This window comes from Panthera onca, chromosome A3 (assembly GCF_046562875.1).
Source record: "Panthera onca isolate mPanOnc1 chromosome A3, mPanOnc1 haplotype 2, whole genome shotgun sequence".
NCBI classification, from domain to species: domain Eukaryota; kingdom Metazoa; phylum Chordata; class Mammalia; order Carnivora; family Felidae; genus Panthera; species Panthera onca.
Genome location: NC_138341.1, coordinates 40,360,546 through 40,381,802, shown reverse-complemented (window position 1 = coordinate 40,381,802; position 21,257 = coordinate 40,360,546). Strand labels below are relative to the sequence as shown.

At 49.7% G+C, this 21,257-nt stretch overlaps 1 protein-coding gene across 9 annotated transcripts; it reads right to left on the bottom strand.

The window, feature by feature from the left end:
- Positions 1 to 357: 357 nt before the first annotated feature.
- On the bottom strand, positions 358 to 15,541 carry CAPG (capping actin protein, gelsolin like). Of its 9 annotated transcripts, none has more exons than XM_078444663.2 (10): positions 15,458 to 15,541; positions 6,131 to 6,166; positions 5,780 to 5,952; positions 5,530 to 5,684; positions 5,156 to 5,323; positions 3,812 to 3,961; positions 3,403 to 3,495; positions 2,823 to 2,955; positions 1,093 to 1,181; positions 358 to 536 (listed from the first exon to the last, which is right to left on the bottom strand). In XM_078444663.2, exons 2-10 carry the CDS (start codon positions 6,151 to 6,153, stop codon positions 471 to 473), a joined length of 1,050 nt encoding a protein of 349 aa, XP_078300789.2. In that variant the 5' UTR covers positions 6,154 to 6,166; positions 15,458 to 15,541; the 3' UTR covers positions 358 to 470. The 9 variants fall into 9 exon arrangements, with proteins under 9 accessions (XP_078300789.2, XP_060512188.3, XP_078300791.2 ...); XM_060656205.3 differs by lacking the exon at positions 15,458 to 15,541 and adding an exon at positions 15,224 to 15,312; XM_078444665.2 differs by lacking the exon at positions 15,458 to 15,541 and adding an exon at positions 15,210 to 15,280.
- Positions 15,542 to 21,257: the final 5,716 nt, after the last annotated feature.

The window sequence follows — 21,257 nt, the reverse complement described above, 5'->3', positions numbered from 1 at the left end:
TCTTGATCGGCAAGCGTGTCGTTTGGAAGCCGCCTCACCATGGTTAATTACAGCAGCTGAGGAAAGACTGGCTTGAAGAGAAATGTATCCCAAGCCCGTTGCCACAACCTTGTCCCAGTGGGGAATGCGTGACTGAACTGAACCCTTGGCTGAAAGCTATCCTGAGGCCTGGTGCTGTGCCGCTTCTCTACTGGGTTCACAGCACTACCTGCCCAGAGGGAATCCTGGCCCCTCTGCCTCAATCATGCAAAGTCAGCGGGTAGGGGGATCGTCACTGGGTCGGTCCTCCTCTGCCCCAGTGTGTGGGTAAGCCCTGGTGGACGGGTGGGGAGTGAGAATTAGCTGACAGCAGAGAGCTGGGGAGGCACTTGTCTCCTTTATTGAACGTCCTCACGGGCACCTCAGCACTGACCAGGCAGCCAGAGCAGGAGAAAGCGGGCAGGAGGCCAGGGGCAGGGAGATGCCCACTCTCATTTCCAGTCCTTGAAGAATTGCTTGAAGATGGGACTCTCGCGGCCCTGGGGCAGAATCTCCACCTGCAGGAAAAACAGGGGAGAAGGATAGCCCACAAGGTTCCACCCTGGCCTCCACCAGGCAAGGACAAAGCCACGGAGGTGGGTGCTGGGCCCCAGCCCTGAGTCCACATTGGTCTCCGGGCCAGGAATGCTTCTCCAGGTAAGCCAAGAGATGAGAAAGAAGATTACGGGGACATGAGCTGAGAGAACATCGCCTCAAGAACTCGTGTGTGCAGTTTGATAGACGCACTAGTCACAGATGAGCCTTCGGAAAGACTCATGGAGTCCTATTGCTGGCGCAACAGGGGGTGTACGGGCCAGGGACAATGGCCCAGAGGAGACACACAAGCTCTGCGAAGGCACACCCGCTCTCTGGGCTGCCAGGGAGGGGCTGCCCAGCATCCTCTTGCTTTTAAATGTTGAAGGATTAAGAGGGGCTTTCCCACTGGATGGTAGGGAGGTCAGACTGCTCCTGACTGTGCTCGAGGATTTCCTGCCCTCTTCCCCCAGTCTTTGGGGCAAGAGGCCACGAGAAGAGTCCCAGGAGGGGGAGTTGGGGCACAAGGCGCCTCCTCACCTGAGTGTTGGGGGCATAGCGCATGCGAGAGATGAAGTCCTCTGCCACCTGGAGAGCTGCCTGCCGCTCCTTCTCGTTAGCTTTTCGCCCTGGATCAATAGGAAGGGGATTTTTTGTTTTTTAAGAGCAGGGATTCTCTCTAGTTCACATCCCATTTTCTCAAGGAAATTTAAGGGGAGGTCCATAGAACAGCCAGCCACTTTTTAAATAAACGGACCAGGAGGGTTGCAAGACCCTGAGGAGGTCTTTGGAGCCGTGAGGTCAACCTCTTGAGACTTTTCTCAACCCAGCAGCTCCAAGTGATATGAAAGCTGCTCTTTCCGCCTCCTCTAATCAAAACCTTCTGCTCGGACCGGGGGCCCACAGATATTCAGAGAGAGAGCTAGTGTTCCCGTGGCATGAGACCCTAAATCTAGAGCCCCGCCCCAGGACACCTCACCTCTGGAGCCTATCAACTGTACCGCTGACAAGTATCAACAAGTATCAAGCCTTTTGTGTAAAACTAAATAGGACAAAGGGTGTGATTTATTAGTCTTCCTCCCACAATGCCAGATAGCCGACCTCAGCCTAATGGTACGTAGGCCATTAGGTAGGCCACCAAAGACCTTATAAAAAGGAAGAGCATCCAGTTATCCATTTCCTCCTGTGGGCAGTTCCTTTAATGCAAGCTATACTCCAGCTTAAGGCAAAGTACTTCTCTTCTTGGCTCCCAGCGTTCTTATTTGTTTGTTTTCTTCTCCGGTTTCTCTTTCCAGAATGGTTCGGTTCTTTGCTTGGGGTTAAATTCCCTTCCGTGGGTATCTGGGAACCTCTCATGCCTGGAACTGGTCCCATGGGAAAGGGACCCCGTGGCAGCCCCAGTGCACAATCTCCACCCATCCCCGCCCAACTCGTAGAAAGCCGCCATGCTGTCGGCCGCTCTGGCCCTTCCCCGAAGCGGGAGTATTACTGGCTAGTAGCAGCTATCCTTGGAACACCTTATCCTTCCTCATCTTCCTTCCTAGGGCCGGGGGTTTCTCTTGGCTTCGGTTGTCCCCACAAATATCTATTGAGCAAATGCTATTTAGTCACGACACTAGAGATGGTACGGTTCCTGCTTTCGGGAAATGTATAATCTGGTCAGGGAGGTAAGACACGCTCAAGAAAAGGCAAGCATGGAGAAGTAAAGAGGCCCCCAGGGTCACTCAGAGGCTCCGAGTTTTGTTTCAACATTTTCAGAGTTAAACCAAGTGGACAAGTTTACACACAACAGTGTTTCTATCCCCAGCCAATACAATCTCTTGGAAAAACAAGTTCTACTAGTTCATTTCCCAGTGCATAAAGTGGGATTTAATGTACCTAAAATCTCTCTGTCGCACCCCATGGGCAGAATGGCAAGATTGGGATCCCAGCAGCCCTCAAGGGCCTAGGAGTGTTCTAGAACAGTGGTCCTCAAAATGTGCTCCTGGACCAGCAGCAAGGCCTGGGAACCGGTTAGATATCCAAACTCGGGGGGTGGAGGCAGGTAGCCATCTGTTTTAAGAGGCCCTCCAGTGATTCTAAAGCATGCTTGAGTTTCAGAACCATTGCCTGGAATTTAGGGGGGCCGAGAACAGCACAGAGAAAGCCCTCAGGGCCTCCCTGGGGCTGGTTTTGAAAGCAGTCAGGCAGGCCGAGCCCTCCAACGGGAAGCGTACCCAGCTCAGAGCAGCTGCGGCGGTGTTGGGCTAGCATGGAGAAGCCACACGTACCCTTCCAAATGTAGATCTTGCCACAGAGCCCATTGTCCAGCACGAAGCAGTCATCAGACAGCAGCAGATCGAGGGCAAAGGGACTGGAGTCGGCCACCTTGGTCAGGTTCATCTGTCCAGTGGCGTCGGAGACCTGGGGGAGGATGGGCAGTGCCAGATCCCACCCCCTGCTCCCAACACACAGCCCTAAGCTCCACCCCTGCACCATGGCCCCAGCCTGAGGACTCGGGGCAGATAGCACTGACGGGCAAATCGTAGGCACCCCACCCCTCACATCACCCTCAATCACTGTAGCACGGAGGCCCCGCCTCCACTTAGGTGGATTCCAAATTACAAATGAATGCAAAGAATCCGAAAAAGTAAAGCTCAGCTTTGGCTTCACACCTCCTTCTCCAACAATGGGCCACAAGTGAAGTGGCTTTTATCTCCTCAGGAGGGCCAGACATCTGTCCATTTCCCATCCTCACCTCACACCAAGCCCTGAATAAACCACCGTGCTGCCAGGCTCAACCTTCCCGGGGCTTTCTCTTCTCCCTGCAGCAGCCCCTGCCTGGGCACAGCGCAGGCCCACAGTGCCCACCTTATACAGAGCCGCGGCCTGGGCGTTTGTCCGGTCAGCTGTCAGGTCTTCCTCAGGGTTCCCCTCCTTCAGAGCAGGCTTGGGACCCAGGACCTACAGGGGCCAGGGCAGGCCAGGTTTCCAGGGATTCCTGGGCATCTGCCCCAAACCTTCCCAACCCATCATGCCCAAGGCCACCACCTCTGGCAGGGGACTAACTGCCTCCTGCACAAGGACACCCGGCAGAGGTGAGCGAGGCCACTGGTCCATCCGCCCAGAGGGATACATTACTCTGAGTCACACGAGGGCACCCAGTGAGCTAGCCACAGCCCTAAGCAGTACCCCAGACCGCCCACCCCTACCCCTGCCATCCTCTACTGACCACCCTCCTCACTGCTTCTCCCGGCTGCCCACCCTAATGTCCCCCGACCTGGATCATCTCAGCAGGCTCTTCCCCATCAGTGACAATCTCCACCTGGGCCTTGCCCTGTCGTTCACTGTCCCTGATGGCCAGGGCAAGGTCTCGTGCCTTATTGCGCTCCAGGATGTTGGATTTTCCACCACACCAGGCGAAGATGTTCTGGAGGGAAGTACAGAGGCTCAGCTGCTTGCATCCATCCTGTTGACTGGATGGGGGGGGGGGGGGGGTGGCGCTGGGGGGTGGGGAGTGGTTCCTGATGAACTGCCCCCTGAAGCGACACTCTTGGCAAGAGTAATTCTCCGCCCAGCCCCCATTCCTTCCTGATTTATGTTTCTCCACATTGCTTATCCACACATACTTAAAGGTCTTTATCTCGTTTTGTAATCTAGCTCCCCTGGCTAGAAAGTAAGCTTCATTAGGGCATGGGTGTTTTGTTTTGTTTTGCTTTGCTTTGTTCACTGCTGCATGCCCAGGACTAAAACAGAGACTGGCATGTATTTAGGCAGAAAATAAGTATTGAATGAACGAATGAATGAATGAGTGAATGGGTCAATGCCATCTTTGAGCCCAGTGTCTCACACTGCTACCTGCACCCTGCTGAGCTGGTCCCCTCCCTCTAGCTCACGGCTGCCGACACTCCTAACCGCTTCTGGGTTGGCTTCCTGCCTCAAACCTTCAGCACAAGATGTGGTCCAGACTCCTCAGACAGTCTCCTGACCTATGTCTCAGGCAACTTAACAATTTTTGCTCCCATTGCGCCTGTCCCCACTCAGGGTCCCAGTCAAGCTAGACCCTTCCCTGCTGTCAGCATGCCTGCACCTTTCCCCACCTCAATGCCTCAGCCTCAGCTCACCTGTCCTTTCACCTCAAAAGGTATTTCCCCGTCCGTAAAGGTCTAGTCAAATGGCACCTTCCTGGGACAAGGGCTTCAGCTCAAGCTAGAGGGACGTCTCCCTGCCCCAAACTCCCTCAGCACATGCCCCTGCCTCTCTTAGAGCCCTCATCACATCCTACCGTACAATACAGCAAGTGACAAGCCTGTCTCGGCAGCCTCCCAAGGGCAGACAATTCGTAGTCCCCACGCTGGCTCAGGGTGGGCATCACAGACTCGCTGAGTGAACAACATTAACGAATGGTGTGGCTGGCAGCTAACTCAGAACTACAAAGGCTCCACGAGAAGAAGAGAGTAGCTTCCAGTGTTAGACACCATGGCTGGATGGCAGAGGGAAGTTTCTGTCCTTTGGAATATAAGATGTTTGCTAATGGCCGGAGCTGCTGCTCCCCTTCTCCCCGGCCTCCTGGTCCCTGCCCCCTTATGCCGATACAGTGCTCAGCCCCACCCCGCCTGCCCACCTGGCCCAAGTCCAGGATGAAGCAGTCCCCGGTGTTGAAGCTGTCCCAGCTCAGCGGCCGCTCGGTGGCACGGATGTTCTTCTTCCCCTTCACCTGGTACAGTTTCTTGATGGCAGCTGGAGTGGCCCCCGGAGAGGTCTTGTGAAACGCTGACTCCACTCCACCTTCCTGCAGCCCAGACGGGACGACCTGAGAGCACTGACAGGAGGCCCGCAGCCCGCCGCACCCACTCCCAGCAGGAGATGGGCAGATAGGTGGGGGAGGACCCAGGCCGGAGGGCACCTGGGCCTTTTTTGCAGGGTGAGAACCGGCTGGAAGGAGGAGGGGCTCTGAGAGGAGCCACAGGGTAAGGGTGCTGGGAGGCGGGCTCTGACCTGGTACTTGAGGCCACGCGGGAAGTAGCTCATGAAGAGGTCGGACTCGTTGCCCTGCACCTCTCGGTGCTGCACGGGTCGCTCCCCGAGCAGGGTGTTGAGATGCACGGCTAACATGGCACAGGCCCCCTGCTCATCCCGGGATGACTGCTGGCCTGGGGTGGGTGGGAAGTGGCAGAGCCAGGCCCATGAGACCCATACCCGACTCCGGGCCAGGCCACACCCCCAACTCGTCCCCCAGCTCCCTTACCTATCCACAGGTGCAGGTGAGAGAGCTCCTCCGGGCCGTTGTGCAGCACTAGGTAGGAGTCCCCCGAGAAGAAGATGCCCTGATTCTCACGTGCCACCGGCACTGGCTTCAGCTTCTCCACCCGCCATACGTGCAGGCCAGGATCCTGCACCGAGGCTGGGAACGGAGAGCCGCTGCAGGAGGGAAGAGGGTTGGCAGTGCTGGCCAGGGCCCATGAGGAGTGGACCCAAGCAGAGAGAGCTGGGCAGACCTGGGTGGGCCAAGGGGCTGTGGTGTGGGGGTGAGGGGAGCTGTGAGGAGCCCTTGGGGGTGAAGCAGGGGAGCGATGAGAGGGGAGGGGGCACAGCCTACCTCTGGGGGAGGTGCGTATACATGCTGTTTCCGGTTCTGAAAAGACAGAAGAAGGAATTATGATTACAAATGTTATGACAACCACCCTTCACATTGGTCTGGGGGGGCATTCCAGGTGTCACATACAATCATATACATTAACTACTTCATCTCCAATAGCACAAGAGGAGATTACCCTGGCTCCATTATGCAGGCAAAGAAACTGAGGCTTAGAAAGTCTGAAGTTCAAAGTCACAAAGCTTATGAATGGCTAATGAAAACTAGGTCTCTGGGGCATCCGGGTGGCTCAGTCAGTTGAGCATCTGACTCTTGATTTCAGCTCAGGTCAAGATCCCAAGGTCATGGGATCGAGCCCTGAGTCGAGCTCTGCATGGAGCGTGGAGCCTGCTTGGGATTCTGTCTCTCTCTCTCTCTCTCTCTCTTCCTCGGCCCTGCTCCCCTGCTCACGCACCCACACTCTCTTTCTCTCTGTCTTTAAAAAACGAAAACAAAAAACTATGTCTCTGACTCCTGGGCCAACTGGCCAGTGTCTTCCCCTTGCTGTGACCTCTCAGCCATGCCTCTCTTCTGCTTCCAGCCCCTAACTCTGGGTGTTGCATGAGGCGACATACGGCTCTCTAAGCAATAACTGCTTATATTAGAAAAGTCTAAAATCAATAACTTAAGTTATAGAAACACCATAGAAACACCAAAGAAGGAAAAGCAAATTAAACACGAAATAATCAGAAGACAGTAAATAATAAAAGTAAGAGCAGAAATTAATAGAAATAAAAAAGAGAGAAAGTCAATGAAGCTGGTTTTTGGGAAAAAAATCAATAATATTGATCAACCTTTAGACAAATTAGGAAGATGACACAAATTTACAATTCGTAAATAAGAGAGGTAACCCACTGCAGATTCTACAAATATTAAAAGGATAAAGAGAATATTACAAAAACTTATGCCAATATATTCAACAACATACATGAAATGGGCAAATTCCTTAAAGGATACAAATTATGAAAGTTCACTCATGAAAAAATAGATGACCTGAATAGTTCTAATATATATTAAAGAAGTTGCATTTGTACTCAAGCCACCTGTCCCCACACCCCCCAATTCCAGTCCTGGTACATTCTACCAACAATTTAAGGAAGACATAATACCAATTCTACACAAACTTTTGCAGAAAATAGGAGAGATACTTCCCAGTTCATCCTATGCCACCAACATTAACCTGATATAACAACCCAGATAAATATGTTATAAAAGAAAAGACTAGACCAATGTCCTTCATGAACATAGACATAAAAAATACTAACAAAATACGGGGCACCTGGGTGGCTCAGTCGGTTGAGCAGCCAACTTCAGCTCAGGTCATGATCTCACCATTTGTGAGTTCAAGCCCCACGTTGGGCTCTGTGCTGACAGCTCAGAGCCTGGATCCTGCTTGGGATTCTTTCTCCTGCTCTCTCTGCCCCTCCCCCACTCACACTCTGTCTCTCAATACTGAATAAAAGTTTAAAAAAAATTTTTTTTAAATATATTAACAAAATTTTAGCATATGGGGGCACCTGGGTGGCTCAGTCTGCTTAGCAGACAACTTCGGCCCAGGTCATGATCTCAAGGTTTGTGAGTTTGGGCCCCACATCAGGCTCTGTGCTAACAGCTCAGAGCTTCGAGGCTGCTTCAGAGTCTGTGTCTCCCTCTCTCTCTGCCCCTCCCTCTCTCTCTCTCTCTCTCTCTCTCTCTCTCTCTCTGAAAAATAAACATTAAAAAAATTTACAAAAAAATTTTTAGCATATGCAAATCGATAATATATAAAAAGTATAAGTCACCATGATTAAATGGGGTTTATCCCCAGAATGCAAAGTTGGCTTAACATCTGAAAATCAACGGTGCCTGAGTGGCTCAGTCAGTTAAGCATCCAACCTTGGCTGGGGTCATGATCTCCTGGTTCAAGAGTGCGAGCTGCACCCCCCCCCCACCCCCATCATCCCCGTCAGGCTCTGCACTGGTGCTGAGCCTGCTTGGGATTCTCTCCCTTCCTCTCTCTCTACCCTTTCCCCACATTCTCTCTCTCTCTCAAAATAAATACATAAACTTAAAAAAAGTTTTGTTTAAAAGTTTAAAAAATAAAAAATAATAAAATTAAATACGATTTTTAAAAATCTGAAAATCAATATAATTCACCTTATTAATTATATATATATGAAAAAAAACCTCTAAAAACCTGATCTACAAAGGAAGCCATTTTAGATTTCTCTCTTTTTTTTATGTCTATTTGTTTATTTTGAAAGAGAGAAAGAAGGCAAGCAGGGGAGGGTCAGAGAGAGGGAGAGAGAGAATCCCAAGCAGGCTCTACACTCAGCACAGAGCCAGCCACAGGGCTCGAACCCATGGAACCATGAAATCATGACCTGAGCCAAAAACAAGTCAGATACTTACTTAACTGACTCAGCCACCCGGTGAGCCCCAGAACCATGAGTTTTAATGTTAAGGAATGCAGGAAGTAGGAGAATTGATTGATATCATAAGGGCAAGATGTCTTCCTTTATTTATTTTTTTTATTTTTTAATGTTTATTTTTGAGAGAGAGAGAGATAGAGACAGAGTGTCAGTAGGAGAGGGGCAGAGAGAGAGGGAGACACAGAATCTGAAGCAGGCTCCAGGCTCTGAGCTGTCAGCACAGAGCCGGACACAGGGCTCAAACCCACAGACCACAAGATCATGACCTGAGCTAAAGTCAGATGCCTAAACAACTGAGCCACCCAGGTGCCCCAAGAGGGTTTCCTTTAGGCTACTCATTTATAAGGCAGGTATACAGTGTATGGGTGAGCCATAAATCAGACCTTTGGGTTTTGTTTTGTTTTTTTGTTTACTTTTCTTTTTTAATTTCAAATTTCTATTTAAATGCTAGTTAGTTACCATATGGTAAAATTGACTTCAGGAGTAGAATTTAGTGATTCATTACTTACAAAGAACACCCAATGCTCATCACAAGTACCCTCCTTAATACCCATCACCCATTTATACCATCCCTCTGCCCCACCTCCCCTCCAGCAACCCTGAGTTTGTTCTCTATAGTTAAGAGTCTCTTACGGTTTGCTGCTCTCCCTCTCTCTCTTCCCCTTCCCCTATGTTCATCTGTTTTGTTTATTAAATTTCACATATGAGTGAAATCATACAATATTTGTCTTTCTCTGACTTATTTCACTTACAGGTTTTTGGTTTAAACAAAGTTTACGTACAGTCATGCTGACTTAGAAAGAAATCTGGGGGCATCTGGGTGGCTGAGTCGGTCACTCAACCGTCTGACTCACTCGGGATTCTGTGTCTCCCTCTCTCTCTGACCCTCCCCCACTCACTGTCTCTGTCTCTCCCAAAATAAACTTAAAAAAAATAATTATCTGAAAAAAAACCTCATGGTTCCTGCCTATATGTTAATCTCTAATCTCTTGAGCTTTTGCAAGATATAGAAAAGTATATAATCCTGTAAAAACTGTTCATTCTCTGGAGCACTTTCTTCCCTGTGAAGAGTGTCTCCAGGGTAGCTGTCCAGCTGTCCTAACTTGAGCTGAAATAAAACTCTCTTTCTTTCTTTTAGAGATTCTAAAAGGTTTGTTCATTTTGTATTGACAATATGTACATGTATATATGTATGTATATGTATATACATATGTATGTATACATATGTATGTTGCATTGACAATATATACGTGTGTGTGCATGTATATAACCATCTCAATAGATTCAGAAAAAGCATTTACTAAAATTTGACATCAATTCCTGACTTAAAAACCAAAACCGGGGCACCTGGGGGGCTCAGTCAGTTAAGCCTCCAACTTCGGCTCAGGTCATGATCTCATAGTTTGTGAGTTTGAGCCCCGCGTTGGGCTCTGTGCTGACAGCTCAGAGCCTGGAGCCTGCTTCAGATTCTGTGTCTCCTTCTCTCTCTCTCCCCCTCCTCAACTCGTGCTCTGTCTCTCTCTCTCAGAGGTAAATAAACATTTAAAAAATTTTTTAAAAAAAGCTGTTGGAAGCAGTACAAAGGCCAAAAACATATTTAAAAAACAAAACAAAACAAAACAAAACAAAAAAACTTTCACCAAACTAGGAATAAAAAGGAACTTCCTCAACCTGATAAAAGGCACCTACCAAAAACAAACACAGAAACACAAAATCTTTCTAGAGCTAACACTTAGTTCCTTCCCTAATTCTCAACTCTCCCTGGGGAATCCCACCCATTCCCAGGCATCAACTCTCACTTCTGTATGCCCAGCTTCCCCTCAAATGCTTCTCTGCAAGGGCCAAGTGCAGGCCATTCCAAGATGGGCCACTTTGGTATGAACATTATTTTTGAGTTAAAAGCAACCAAAACACAACCAATTCAGGAAAAGTGGTTTATCTCTCCCTTATCTGCCTGCTTACACCAGGAAGAGAGCCTTTAACAGATTTTTCTTGACCTAAGAAACTTACCTACATCATAGGGTGACCTTGGTTTTCCAAGCATCTCCCTTCACCTTCCTGCTAATGGTCTTTCTCCCCTTTGTATCCTTAAACTCTACCCCTCTCCTTAGTTCCTCAGTCTTGTTGCTCCCCTGTGTTTGGAATTTCCATGTCTGTGTGGATTCCCCCATATGTACACTATTAAATTTGATTTTCTCCTGTTAATATGTCTCATGTCAATATGATTCTAAGTCCAGCTAGAAGGACCTTGAGGGGCAGAGGAAATTTTTCTTCCCCAACCCCTAAACATCATGTTTCTTCTATAGGTTCAATGAGAGAGACCTTTTTTGGACAGCTTACCCAGGAAAAAAAAGAATGGTAAAGGCAAACACTTACAAAATACATTTTTTTAATTCGGCAAATGCAGTAACTTCAGCTCCACTCACTGTCTCTTTCCTATATTCCCATTACTAGAGAGTTTCTTTTTCTTTTTTTTTTTTTTTTTTTCCGGCTTAAAATGCACAGCCCACGGGGCGCCTGGGTGGCTCAGTCGGTTGAGCGTCCGACTTCGGCTCAGGTCATGATCTCGCGGTCTGTGAGTTCGAGCCCCGCATCAGGCTCTGTGCTGACGGCTCAGAGCCTGGAGCCTGCTTCGGATTCTGTGTCTCCCTCTCTCTCTGACCCTCCCCCGCTCATGCTCTGTCTCTCTCTCTCTGTCAAAAATAAGTAAAACATTAAAAAAATAATTAAAATGCACAGCCCACACTACCAACCACTGCAACACAATTCACACTGTGCACGTGAACAGCACTTTTGTAAGGTGAGCCTCTGTGACACAGGGTAAGGGCCTGGGGGATTTCAAGGAGGAGGCAAACTGGCACCATAGGGAGATTCTTAGGGCCCAAGGAAGCGGGAAGGGCCAAGAGCCCTCTTTAGAGGGGGCTGAGTCTGAGTGGAAAACAAAACAGAAACAGGAGCAGTGGTAATGGATGTAAGATGCCAGGTGAATCATGACTTCTTTTCCATTCCTAACTAACAACATTGCTGGAGGCGTTTTTTCAGAACCGCACTTTCCCAAAGCAGAAGGCAGTGAGGGGGTAGGTAGTTTGGGGAAGGAACCCTTAATGTTTCTCCATTCACAGGTCACATGCCATGCCCACATCCCCTACAGCAGGCTGCTCAGCCTGTGACTCAGGTCCGAAGCAGGGAAGCAGCTGCCCTACCCCCACGCACCACGCCCCAGCCAGTGGAGAGAGCTGGGGAACAGAGATGGTGTGACAGACAAGACAAGAGGGTCAACTGTTAGCTTTACTATTTTTCCTTCTGTGCTACCGATCTGAGAGCTCAGGCCATAACTCAAAAGCAGGTAGCCCATGGGCGGGACTACAGGCCTCCCAGAGCCACTGCAGGGTTTTGACGAAAGGGGCTTGGCCGCCTGCTTCTTCATCACCCTGGCAGCCTGTTCAAGTTACTCTGGGATCCTATAAAAACACAGATGCTCCAGTTCCAGGCCTGGAGATTTTGATTCCACAGGTGTGGAGAGGGGCCTGTGCATCTGCATTTTGAACATATGTTCCAGGTGATTCTGTGCTGCCAGTTAACTGTCCAGAAAGGCATCTCACCCCTGCCCGTATGTTAGAATCATCAAGCTCAAAAAAATCCCAATGTCCGGGCCACACACCAGACAAGTTAAAATCAGACTCTCTGGGATGCAGCCTGGACATCGTGTTTGAGAAGTCCCAGGTGACTCACTCAGGGCTGAAACTCCTGCTGTCCCATCGGATCCCTCCCCCCCTGGCTCCCGGCTCTCCCAGGTAAGGGGCCCCCTGACACGAGGCCTTCTCACTCCTCTCCCTTCCAGCCGCTCTGCCCAAGGCCACAGCTCCTTGAGCTTTCTCAGTAGCACATCCACCCCTCGTCCATCAACGCCACACCACCCTCCAGGCCCGTACCAAACCCCAGCTGTCCAAGGAGCCTTCCAGGACATTCGGTAGCCTCAGCCTTCTGGGACTTCTCCCAGCAGCCCCCTCACTCAGGAGCGTGTACTTCAGTCTCTGTTTGCAGGTGTCTTATAGCTTCACGCCTCAGCCAGAGCAGCAGACTTGCCTGACCCTCCTGCATTCCTCAAGTGGCCCACGACAGGGTCTATTCAATTCCACACAAAGTCTACCCTGGGAACGTGGCACTGGGCACAATGAGGGTGGTGAGAATGGTAGGGGCACAGAAATGAGGAAGAACCATCCATGTCTCATGGTCTAACTGGAGGGAGCAGGCAAGGAGGGAGCCGTCACACCCAGCGGGGCCACAGGCAAACTTTCTCTAGGTGGAGAATGTCACAGAATCACATATGTCAGCATCAGAAGGAGCCTAAATGCTCTGCATCTGCCTCCCAACACATGCCCATACACACACAGTGCAAGAATACCTTCTATGGCATCCCTCACCATCCTCCTCTTGAACACTTCTGGTGATGGGGAACTCACCACCTCACAAGGCAGCCTCCTCCATATATACCTTTTAGGTTAAAACCTTTGCTTCCTCCCATTTTGCTGTAGTGCACTAAGTTATGGATCTGCCAGCCTCCCCCACTAGACTATAAAGGCCTTTTGGGCAGAGACTGTATTTTGCCTCTCTAGCTGGAACCTGAAGGGGAGTAAAATATACCGCCCCAAAATAAGCCTCTTTGGCCCGATGATTATATTTTATTTTTTTTTAATTTTTTTTATTTTTTTTAATATATGAAATTTACTGTCAAATTGGTTTCCATACAACACCCAGTGCTCATCCCAAAAGGTTCCCTCCTCAATACCCATCACCCACCCTGCCCTCCCTCCCACCCTGCCCTCCCTCCCACCCCCCCCCCCCGATGATTATATTTTAAACTGGCTAGTTTTCTTTCTTTCTTTTTCTTTTAAAATGACTATTTTTAAGAAGCTGCAGATACAGGTGAAGTTCTGAAAAACAAGTAGAAGTTGCCCTATGTAGGAGATGTTTACATTTATAAGGAAATCTCCATAGGTGAGGGTATCTCCCCACTAGATCAGGAAGGGAGACCCTGGTGGCCAGCCCTCACTGGCCTACGAGGGTCCCAGCCAACAAGTCCCAGGGGCCAACTTTCCCTCACCCACCTCGACACTTTCACCTTTCCGCAGCTCTCCTTCCTCCCGCTTCTGCTTTTCAGGCTCCAGTGCCTCCCTGCCCGCCCCACCCAGCTTCTCACTTATCAAAGGAGAAAGCAGCCGTGTAAACCTGCATAACAATCTTGCCCTTGTTTACCACGCCCTTCCCGGTAACCTCCCGTAACAGACCCCCAGCATCTCTTGTCTTTAGCAGAGATGGTTATTTAAGGTGATGGCTTCATTTCAGGGAGTTTTCCTGGGTCTCTCCCAAGTATTCAAGAGGTATATACATTATTAAACTTTTGGTTTTCTCCTATTAATCTGTCTTATATCAATTCAATAGACTGGCCAAACTCCTTAGACGGGAAGAAGGGAAAACTTTCCCACTGCTGCAAGCTCCACCCTGTGCCTGGCACCCTGCAGGCGCTCAGAGGGTGCATCAGAGGCACAGGACCTGTGGGGGCTCACTAGAGCAGCTGGAGCCAGAGAGAGAGAAAGAGAGAGAGAGAGAGAGAGATTTCACAGGCTGGGACAGGTTGCAGCCCCGGAGGCAGAAAGCAGAGGCTGGGGAATCCAGTGAGACTGTCAAGGGGCCAGGGGTTGGGCAGGATGCACACGGAGCATCCACAACCCGGACTTAGGAAAGGACTTGCCTTTGAGGACACCCTGGAGGACCTGCGGGGGCGAGGTGTCACCATGATGTGTACTTTTAAGGCAATGCTCGACAACTGTCAGAGCGACAGCAGTCCCCCGGTGATCTCTCTGCCCTCCTCAGACGCTGACTCTGTTGATCGCTACAGGTCCCTTCACCTCACAGTCCATTTGCCCCTAGTTATAAAATGAAACAGCCCCTACCCCTCTCCCCAAGAGAAGGTAGAAGGGTGAGTGTCAACTCTAGAAACGGCAACAAGTCTTTCCAGCCTGGGATGGGGCATTCAGGAAAGGAGCTGGGTCCAGAGGCCTCGCCTGGGGACATCTTGGCCAGTGCTCTTTCCCCTGACACCAAGTGGGATCCCTCCTCCACCTTCCCCTCCCTTCTTCTCCCCTTCCCCTACCCCAGGCCAAGGACCAGACCCCAGCAAAAGTCTTGCTGAATTTGCAAAACAGTGCGCTGTGCTACAGTTTGAATTCCTGCTGGGAAGGAAGTCCTGATCTCCCCCTCCCCCCACCACTGCAGTCCACCAGTCTACGGTCGGGCCAGCCCCGTCTTAGGGACAGGCATCCTCAAATCTGGCAGGAGGTCAGGCACCACCTCTCCCACCAGCCCGGACACGTCTGACCCTGGAGTTGTTTGTCTGTATCCCGAGCCCAACCCACCTTCCTCCGGGGCAGCCGTGGGGCTCCAGACAGACAATACATGTACCTGGAGCCTGGCACAAAGCTGCCAGGAAAGCGGGCTGGGGGACCAGAAGTCCTGGACAAAGCGGCTTCCAGAAATGCGAGTCTCTGTTTCCAGACCCTGGCGGCCAGCCCTCACCCCTCTAAGAGGGTCCCAGCCAGCAAGTCCCAAGGGCCCACTCTCCCTCCAGCCACCTTGCCACTTTCACCTTTCCGCAGCTCTCCTTCCTCCCTCTTCTGCTTTTCAGGCTCTTCTGCCTCCCGCCCCGCCTCACCTAGCTTCTCACTTCACGAGGTCCCCTCCCTGGCTGCCCCCCCCACATGCTCCCCGCCCCCCCCTTCTGCCCCCACCCTGCAGACCCTTGTCCCCTCCCTTGCGGGGGACAGTGCTGAGGGGCTGGCCTCTCTGCACGGAGAGCCCCGGGGAAAATTACCACACTCACCAGCCTCCGGCGTTTGTGTCTGCCTGCCCCCGGCCTCTGTGGGTTAGTCACATTTCCTGGGTGGGGTCACTGCCTCTGCAGGACTTTTTCCTCCTCCCCCAGACTTGTCTTTCTCCTTGCCCAGAAAGCATCCATTTGATTTGGTTGTTTTTTTTTTTAAGCTCACTAATGAGGGAGTGTCTGGGGTCTAGGAAACATTCTTTGCTGTGTCCTGCAGGCCAAATACCTCTCGAGTCTACCTTGGGTCGTTCTTCTTGTTCACCAGATGTTTACTGACACAGTCTGGGCACTGGGCGCTCTGAGGGTCGGCCATAAAATGAAGGGTGGTTCGGGGCGCCTGGTTGGCTCACTCGGTACAGCATGTGACTCATGATCTTGGGATTGTGAGTTCGAGCCCCACATTGAGCATAGAGCCTACTTTAAAAAATGAAAAACATAAAAAGAAGGGTGGTTCTGGCTCAACCCAGGGGCATCTTGCCTACATCACATCATAGGACCCTAGAGCTAGTCTTGTCCAACTTGCTCGCACACTTTCTAAAGGAGGATACCGAGGCCCTGAGAGCACAGGTGGCTTGCACAGGGATGGGACTCAGGTCACATAGGAACGGGAAGTAGGGGCAGTATAAGGGAAGCTTCCATTTCCTTCTGAATCCTTGTAGAGGCATGAAGCAGAGTCTGTGTGTGCCCCAGGAGAAGGTGGGCACCCAGTTAGCCACACTTGTGCTCCTCAGCCTAGGACTCTGGTCTGTCTGTCCTGGACACAGGTCTGCCCTGGCCCAGGGCTGGTCCACAGGCTCATTAGAGATAAGGCTCAGGCTTTAGGGTCAAGGCCCCACCCAGGAGGCAGCAAGTTGGGCAGTGGAACTAAGTCAATACACGTGTTAAAATTTCTGGACCAGAGCAAGATGGGACGTTTTCTTCAGAGAATGCAGACTAGCAGGCATCTGAGTGTCTCCATAGCCAAACTGCTGGCCTTAAAAATAGGGTAATCTGGGTTGTAATATCAGCAAGAGCCTTGTCCTCACAAGAATCAGAGACTGGGCAGATAACCTGGCAGAATGGAAAGAGTTGAACAGTTTGGCTACTTACTGGCTGTATTTAGTCTCCTAGAGCCTCACTGTGCTCGATCTGTAAAATGGGCATAAAGATAAATGCAAAGATTGAGATCATAAAATTAATTAGCAAATAGATACTCAGTCAACCTAGACTTCTTTTTCTTCCCCCCAAAGAGAATTTACTAGGGGACCCCAATACATGTGCCAGGCACCTCAGGAAGTAGTCCCCCCCCAACCCCCACCTCCCACCATGAACTCATGGTGGAGCTGGCAGGGGCATGGGAAGTTAAACCACACATCACCACCCTTTGTCCAGCCTTCTCTCCCACCCTAGCAAGGTTTACCCACTCTAGTCTGCACTGGCACATAACCAGGGTGGCTTTTAGGTTCTGGACTCTGTGCATGACCAAGGACACAAGGACAACTGGGAGTCACTGTTCTCCACATTTGAGCCTCACTTGGCTAAATTTGACCCCATCACCACAAAAATCAAAAGAGGTTTGCAAATTAACAATGAAACAAGAGCAGATCACTCAACCTGGGAATCCCAAGCACCTTGGAACTCAAACAATGCTAAAGACATTATCTGGTAACCAGACTCTAAAACTTCTTTTTTTTGTTTTTTTGGTTTGTGTGTGTGTGTGTGTGTGTATGTGTGTATGTGTTTTTAAACCAGACTCACATTTTTCCTCTCCCTCCGGTCTCCCGCAGCAGGAATGCTCAGTTTGTCTCAGATGGAGTAAAATAAAACATTTCTTTAGCAAGCGCCCGCCCTCTCCCACCCCTCCTTTCGGGAAGTGGGAAGACACAATTAGGCAAGCGGGTGTGCCCCAAAGAGGAGAGGGAGGAGAGGGCACCCCAAGGAGGCGGCCCTGGGCCAGCTGAGCCTCTCCGACTTCTATAGGGGAACTGGGCGCTGGCGGTCAGACCTTGGAATTCTACTTGCCTAACAGCACCTTGCTTGGTAGCTTGGGGCCCTCCCCCTACATGGGAATCAGAGAGGGGCCCAGCTTGGGTGGGTGGGGGGGGGGTTGCTGCTGAGCCTGCCGCATCCAAGTGGACCTAGAATTGAGGTGGGTATTGGGGAGGCTAACAACAGCTATGCAGTGCAGAAAATTCTGCCAGGGGATTGCAGTGTCCAGATCCTTGGTCTCAATCAAGCTCTAACTACTGTTATCTGTCCCTGCTGCTGTCTGACCCGTGAGTGCCTGCTATGTACTCAGTGCTTTATTGTTATTATTATTAGTTTTTAGAAAGAGAGAGGGAATCCCTAGCAGGCTCCACACTCAGCGCAGAGCCGGCTGCAGGGCTCAATCCAATGACCCCGGGATCATGACCTGAGCCGAAATCAAGAGTTCCACACACAACCTGCTGAGCCACCCAGGCCCCCTGTACTCAGTGCTACTGCCACTACTATAGGAGGTGGTTCTGTCCTCAGGCCTACTACCATCATAATTATGCATAATTATGCTTAATGGACAGAGAAGTGTCCGGGAGGCTCAGAGGAGGTGACTTGTCCAGGGTCACACTGCCAGTTCAGTAGCAGAAGCAGGATTCTAGCCCAGGCTGGTCTAGCTTCAAAGCTGATGTTAGACCTACAATACCTCACCCTTCTCTTTTTCTTTTTTCTTTTTTTTTTAATTTTAATTTTAATTTTTGAGAGAGAGAGAGAGACAGAGTGTGAGCAGGAGAGGGGCAGAGAGAAGGAGTCACAGAATCTGAAGCAGGCTTCAGGCTCTAAGCTGTCAGCACAGAGTTGGATCATCTCCTGGTCCTGAGTTCAAGCTCCACATTGGGAGTAGAGTTTACTTTTAAAAAATAAATAGGGGCACCTGGGTGGCTCAGTCGGTTAAGTGTCAGACTCTTGATTTAGGTTCAGGTCCTGATCTCGAGGTTCCTGGGTTCGAGCCCCACATCGGACTCTGTGCTGAAATTGCACAGCCTGCTTGGGATTCTCTCTCTCCCTCTCTCTCTCTCTCTCTCTCTCTCTCTGCCCGTCCCCAGCTTGCTCTCTATCGATAAATAAATAAATAAACATTAAAAAACTTTTAAAAATTAATTAATTAAATTTATTTAAAAAAAAAATCCAACCAGCTTGAATTTCACTGAGGCCCACTGATGGGGTTAGAGAAGCAGTTGAAAGCTTGGTTCTACCCCTTTCCATCTAGGTCATTCTGGACAACCACACTTCACTGAGCAGTGCTTAGAAACCTCCACTTGTCCACCGTCCTCGGACAACTGCTCACCCTGCAGACTCAGCTGAAATATCTGTCCCCTGAAATGTGCAGCGATCCCTGCCTCCCTCCTCTGTGGTCCCTAGTACTCTGAGCGTCAAGGCCTCTGGACTATCTGGGTCCACAGCTTCCATGGGAAAACTTTTCAACCATACCCCACTAGCAAAGGTGGAATTGTATCCACAGGTGATTGAGTTGCCCCTGGCCCGCTTCCCAACAATTGTGCCCTGCCAAAGCCCAGCTAGGCATAGTCTTCCCAGAGCATTCCCATTTTCTACATTTTTTAGGTAAAATTGACAGTGAAATGCACACATCATAATCATATAGCTCAATGAGTTTTGGCATATGCAAACACCCAAGTAAACCAACATCCTACCAAGATATAAAGCACTTCCACCCCCGTAGAGAGTTCCCTTGCCACCACTTTTTATCATCTACTCCATGTGTGCCTCTCCCAACACACCGTTGGCTCTTCCAGCCCAGGAGCTATGTCAGGTTATCCTTGTGAACTAAAGTGTCCAAGGGCAAGCCATCTTAAGATGGGCCACTTTGGCACAAAGATTATATTGAGTTAAAAAGCAAGAGGAACCTGGACGGGTCACTCGGTTAAGCATCTGGCTCTTGATTCTGGCTCAGGTTATGATCTCATGGTTTGGGAGTTTAAGCCTTGCATTGGGCTCTACACTGACAGTGCAATACTTGCTTGGGGTTCTCTCTCTCTCTCTCTCTCTCTCTCTGCCCCTCCCCTCCTCTAAATAATCATTTTAAAAAAAGCAATCAAAACCTAGCAGATTCAGGAAAACCTCTTTACTCCCTTTCCCTGCCAGATGCCTAAAAAGAATTTAGATAGAGGGTCTGCTCCAGAAAGACCGCTATCACTATGAATAACTACATTATACTATGAACTAGATATAGTAGATAGGAAGGAACCTAACAAGGCCTGTTTGAGCAAAGTCCTGTATATCCCATTGTTTCTGAGTGGCCTAGAAAACATTTACCAAACGTTTACTCTTTTTCATCATCCTGTGAGTTGCATTCTTTCCCTTTGAAGCCCCAGAGCCCTATCACCTTCTCCTTAATTCAGAATGACATATATATATCTCATTTTGCCTGTCTCTGTAATTTCCATGTCTGTGTGGGTTCCCCATATGTACGCTACGAAATATGATTTTCTCTTGTTAATCTGTCTCATGTCAATTTGATTTTTAGTCCCACTAGAAGGATCTTGAAGGGGACAAGAAATACTTGCTCCCCCACAGACCCTGGCACCCTGTAACACATCTAGCAGGTAATAGACACTCAAAAAAATTATTATTATTATTTTTACTAAATGTATTAACAGATTAGAGAGCAAAATTCCCACATTCTTGAATGGCCCCAAGGTACCTTGGGAAAGTCACTTAAGCCTTCTGAGCCAAGGTTCCTCGACTGTGAAGGGAAGACAATAACCCAGCCATCCTACCTTAGGGGATTGTGGGTATCCAGTAAGATGACCCATGGGAGGTTCTTTGAAAAGAATAAAGGCCTAGACACATGCAAGCTGCTGTTACCATTATTATTAATAAACTCCTACTTCTAGGACAAACATCTGGCTGAAGGAAACCAGGAGAGAGGCATCCAACACTGACTTCCGGGTTTGGCTACTTGGGCTCCGGCCAATGTCTGGAGCCACCCAAGCTGCCCAGCTCTCTGCTTCTGTGTTCATGGACCCAGGCTTATGGATTGATTTCCAGGGCTAAGAATTTCCTGAAATTGGGAACTAATTGAGTTCCCAACCTGGCTTCTAACTACCCTGCCATATGGTCCTCTCCTAGTCTGTTTCCCATCTGTAAAATGCAGGCACCAGATAAGGTCCCTTCTGGGTCCTCTGACTCCAATCCAGAGGCACAGCTCAGGCTGAGATGTTGCATTTCCTCAGCCTGGGAAGCTGGCAGAGATCTGTTGCAACACTTAAAATTCCAACAATCAAAATTCCCCCAAAAATTCCTTTGACGGCATTGACTCAGGATGGGTCTAACCTTTAAATTTGATCTGTAATAAATTTTTCTAGATCATTTCAACCAGCTCTGAGGAACGGCCAGGGGTCTGGGCTACCATATTTTCTTTTTCTTTTTTTTCTTTAAGTTTTCTTATTTACTTTGAGAGAGACAGAGCGTATGCCTGTGCACACAAGCAGGAGGAGGGGCAGAGAGAGACGTGAGAGTGCAAGCAAGCTCTGTACTCAGCACAGAGCCCGATGTGGGGCTCAGTCCCACGAGTAGTAAGATCATGACCTGAACTGAAATCAAGAGTCGAATGCTTAACTGACTTAGCCACCCAGGTGTCCCATGAACTGCCATATTTTCTTTTAAAAGTTATTTTTTAATTTTTTAATATTTATTTATTTTTGAGAGAGAGACAGAGCGTGAGTGGGGAAGAGGCAGAGGGAGACACAGAATCTGAAGCAGGCTCCAAGCTCTGAGCTGTCAGCACAGAGCCCCACGTGGGGCTCGAACTCACAAACCACGAGAT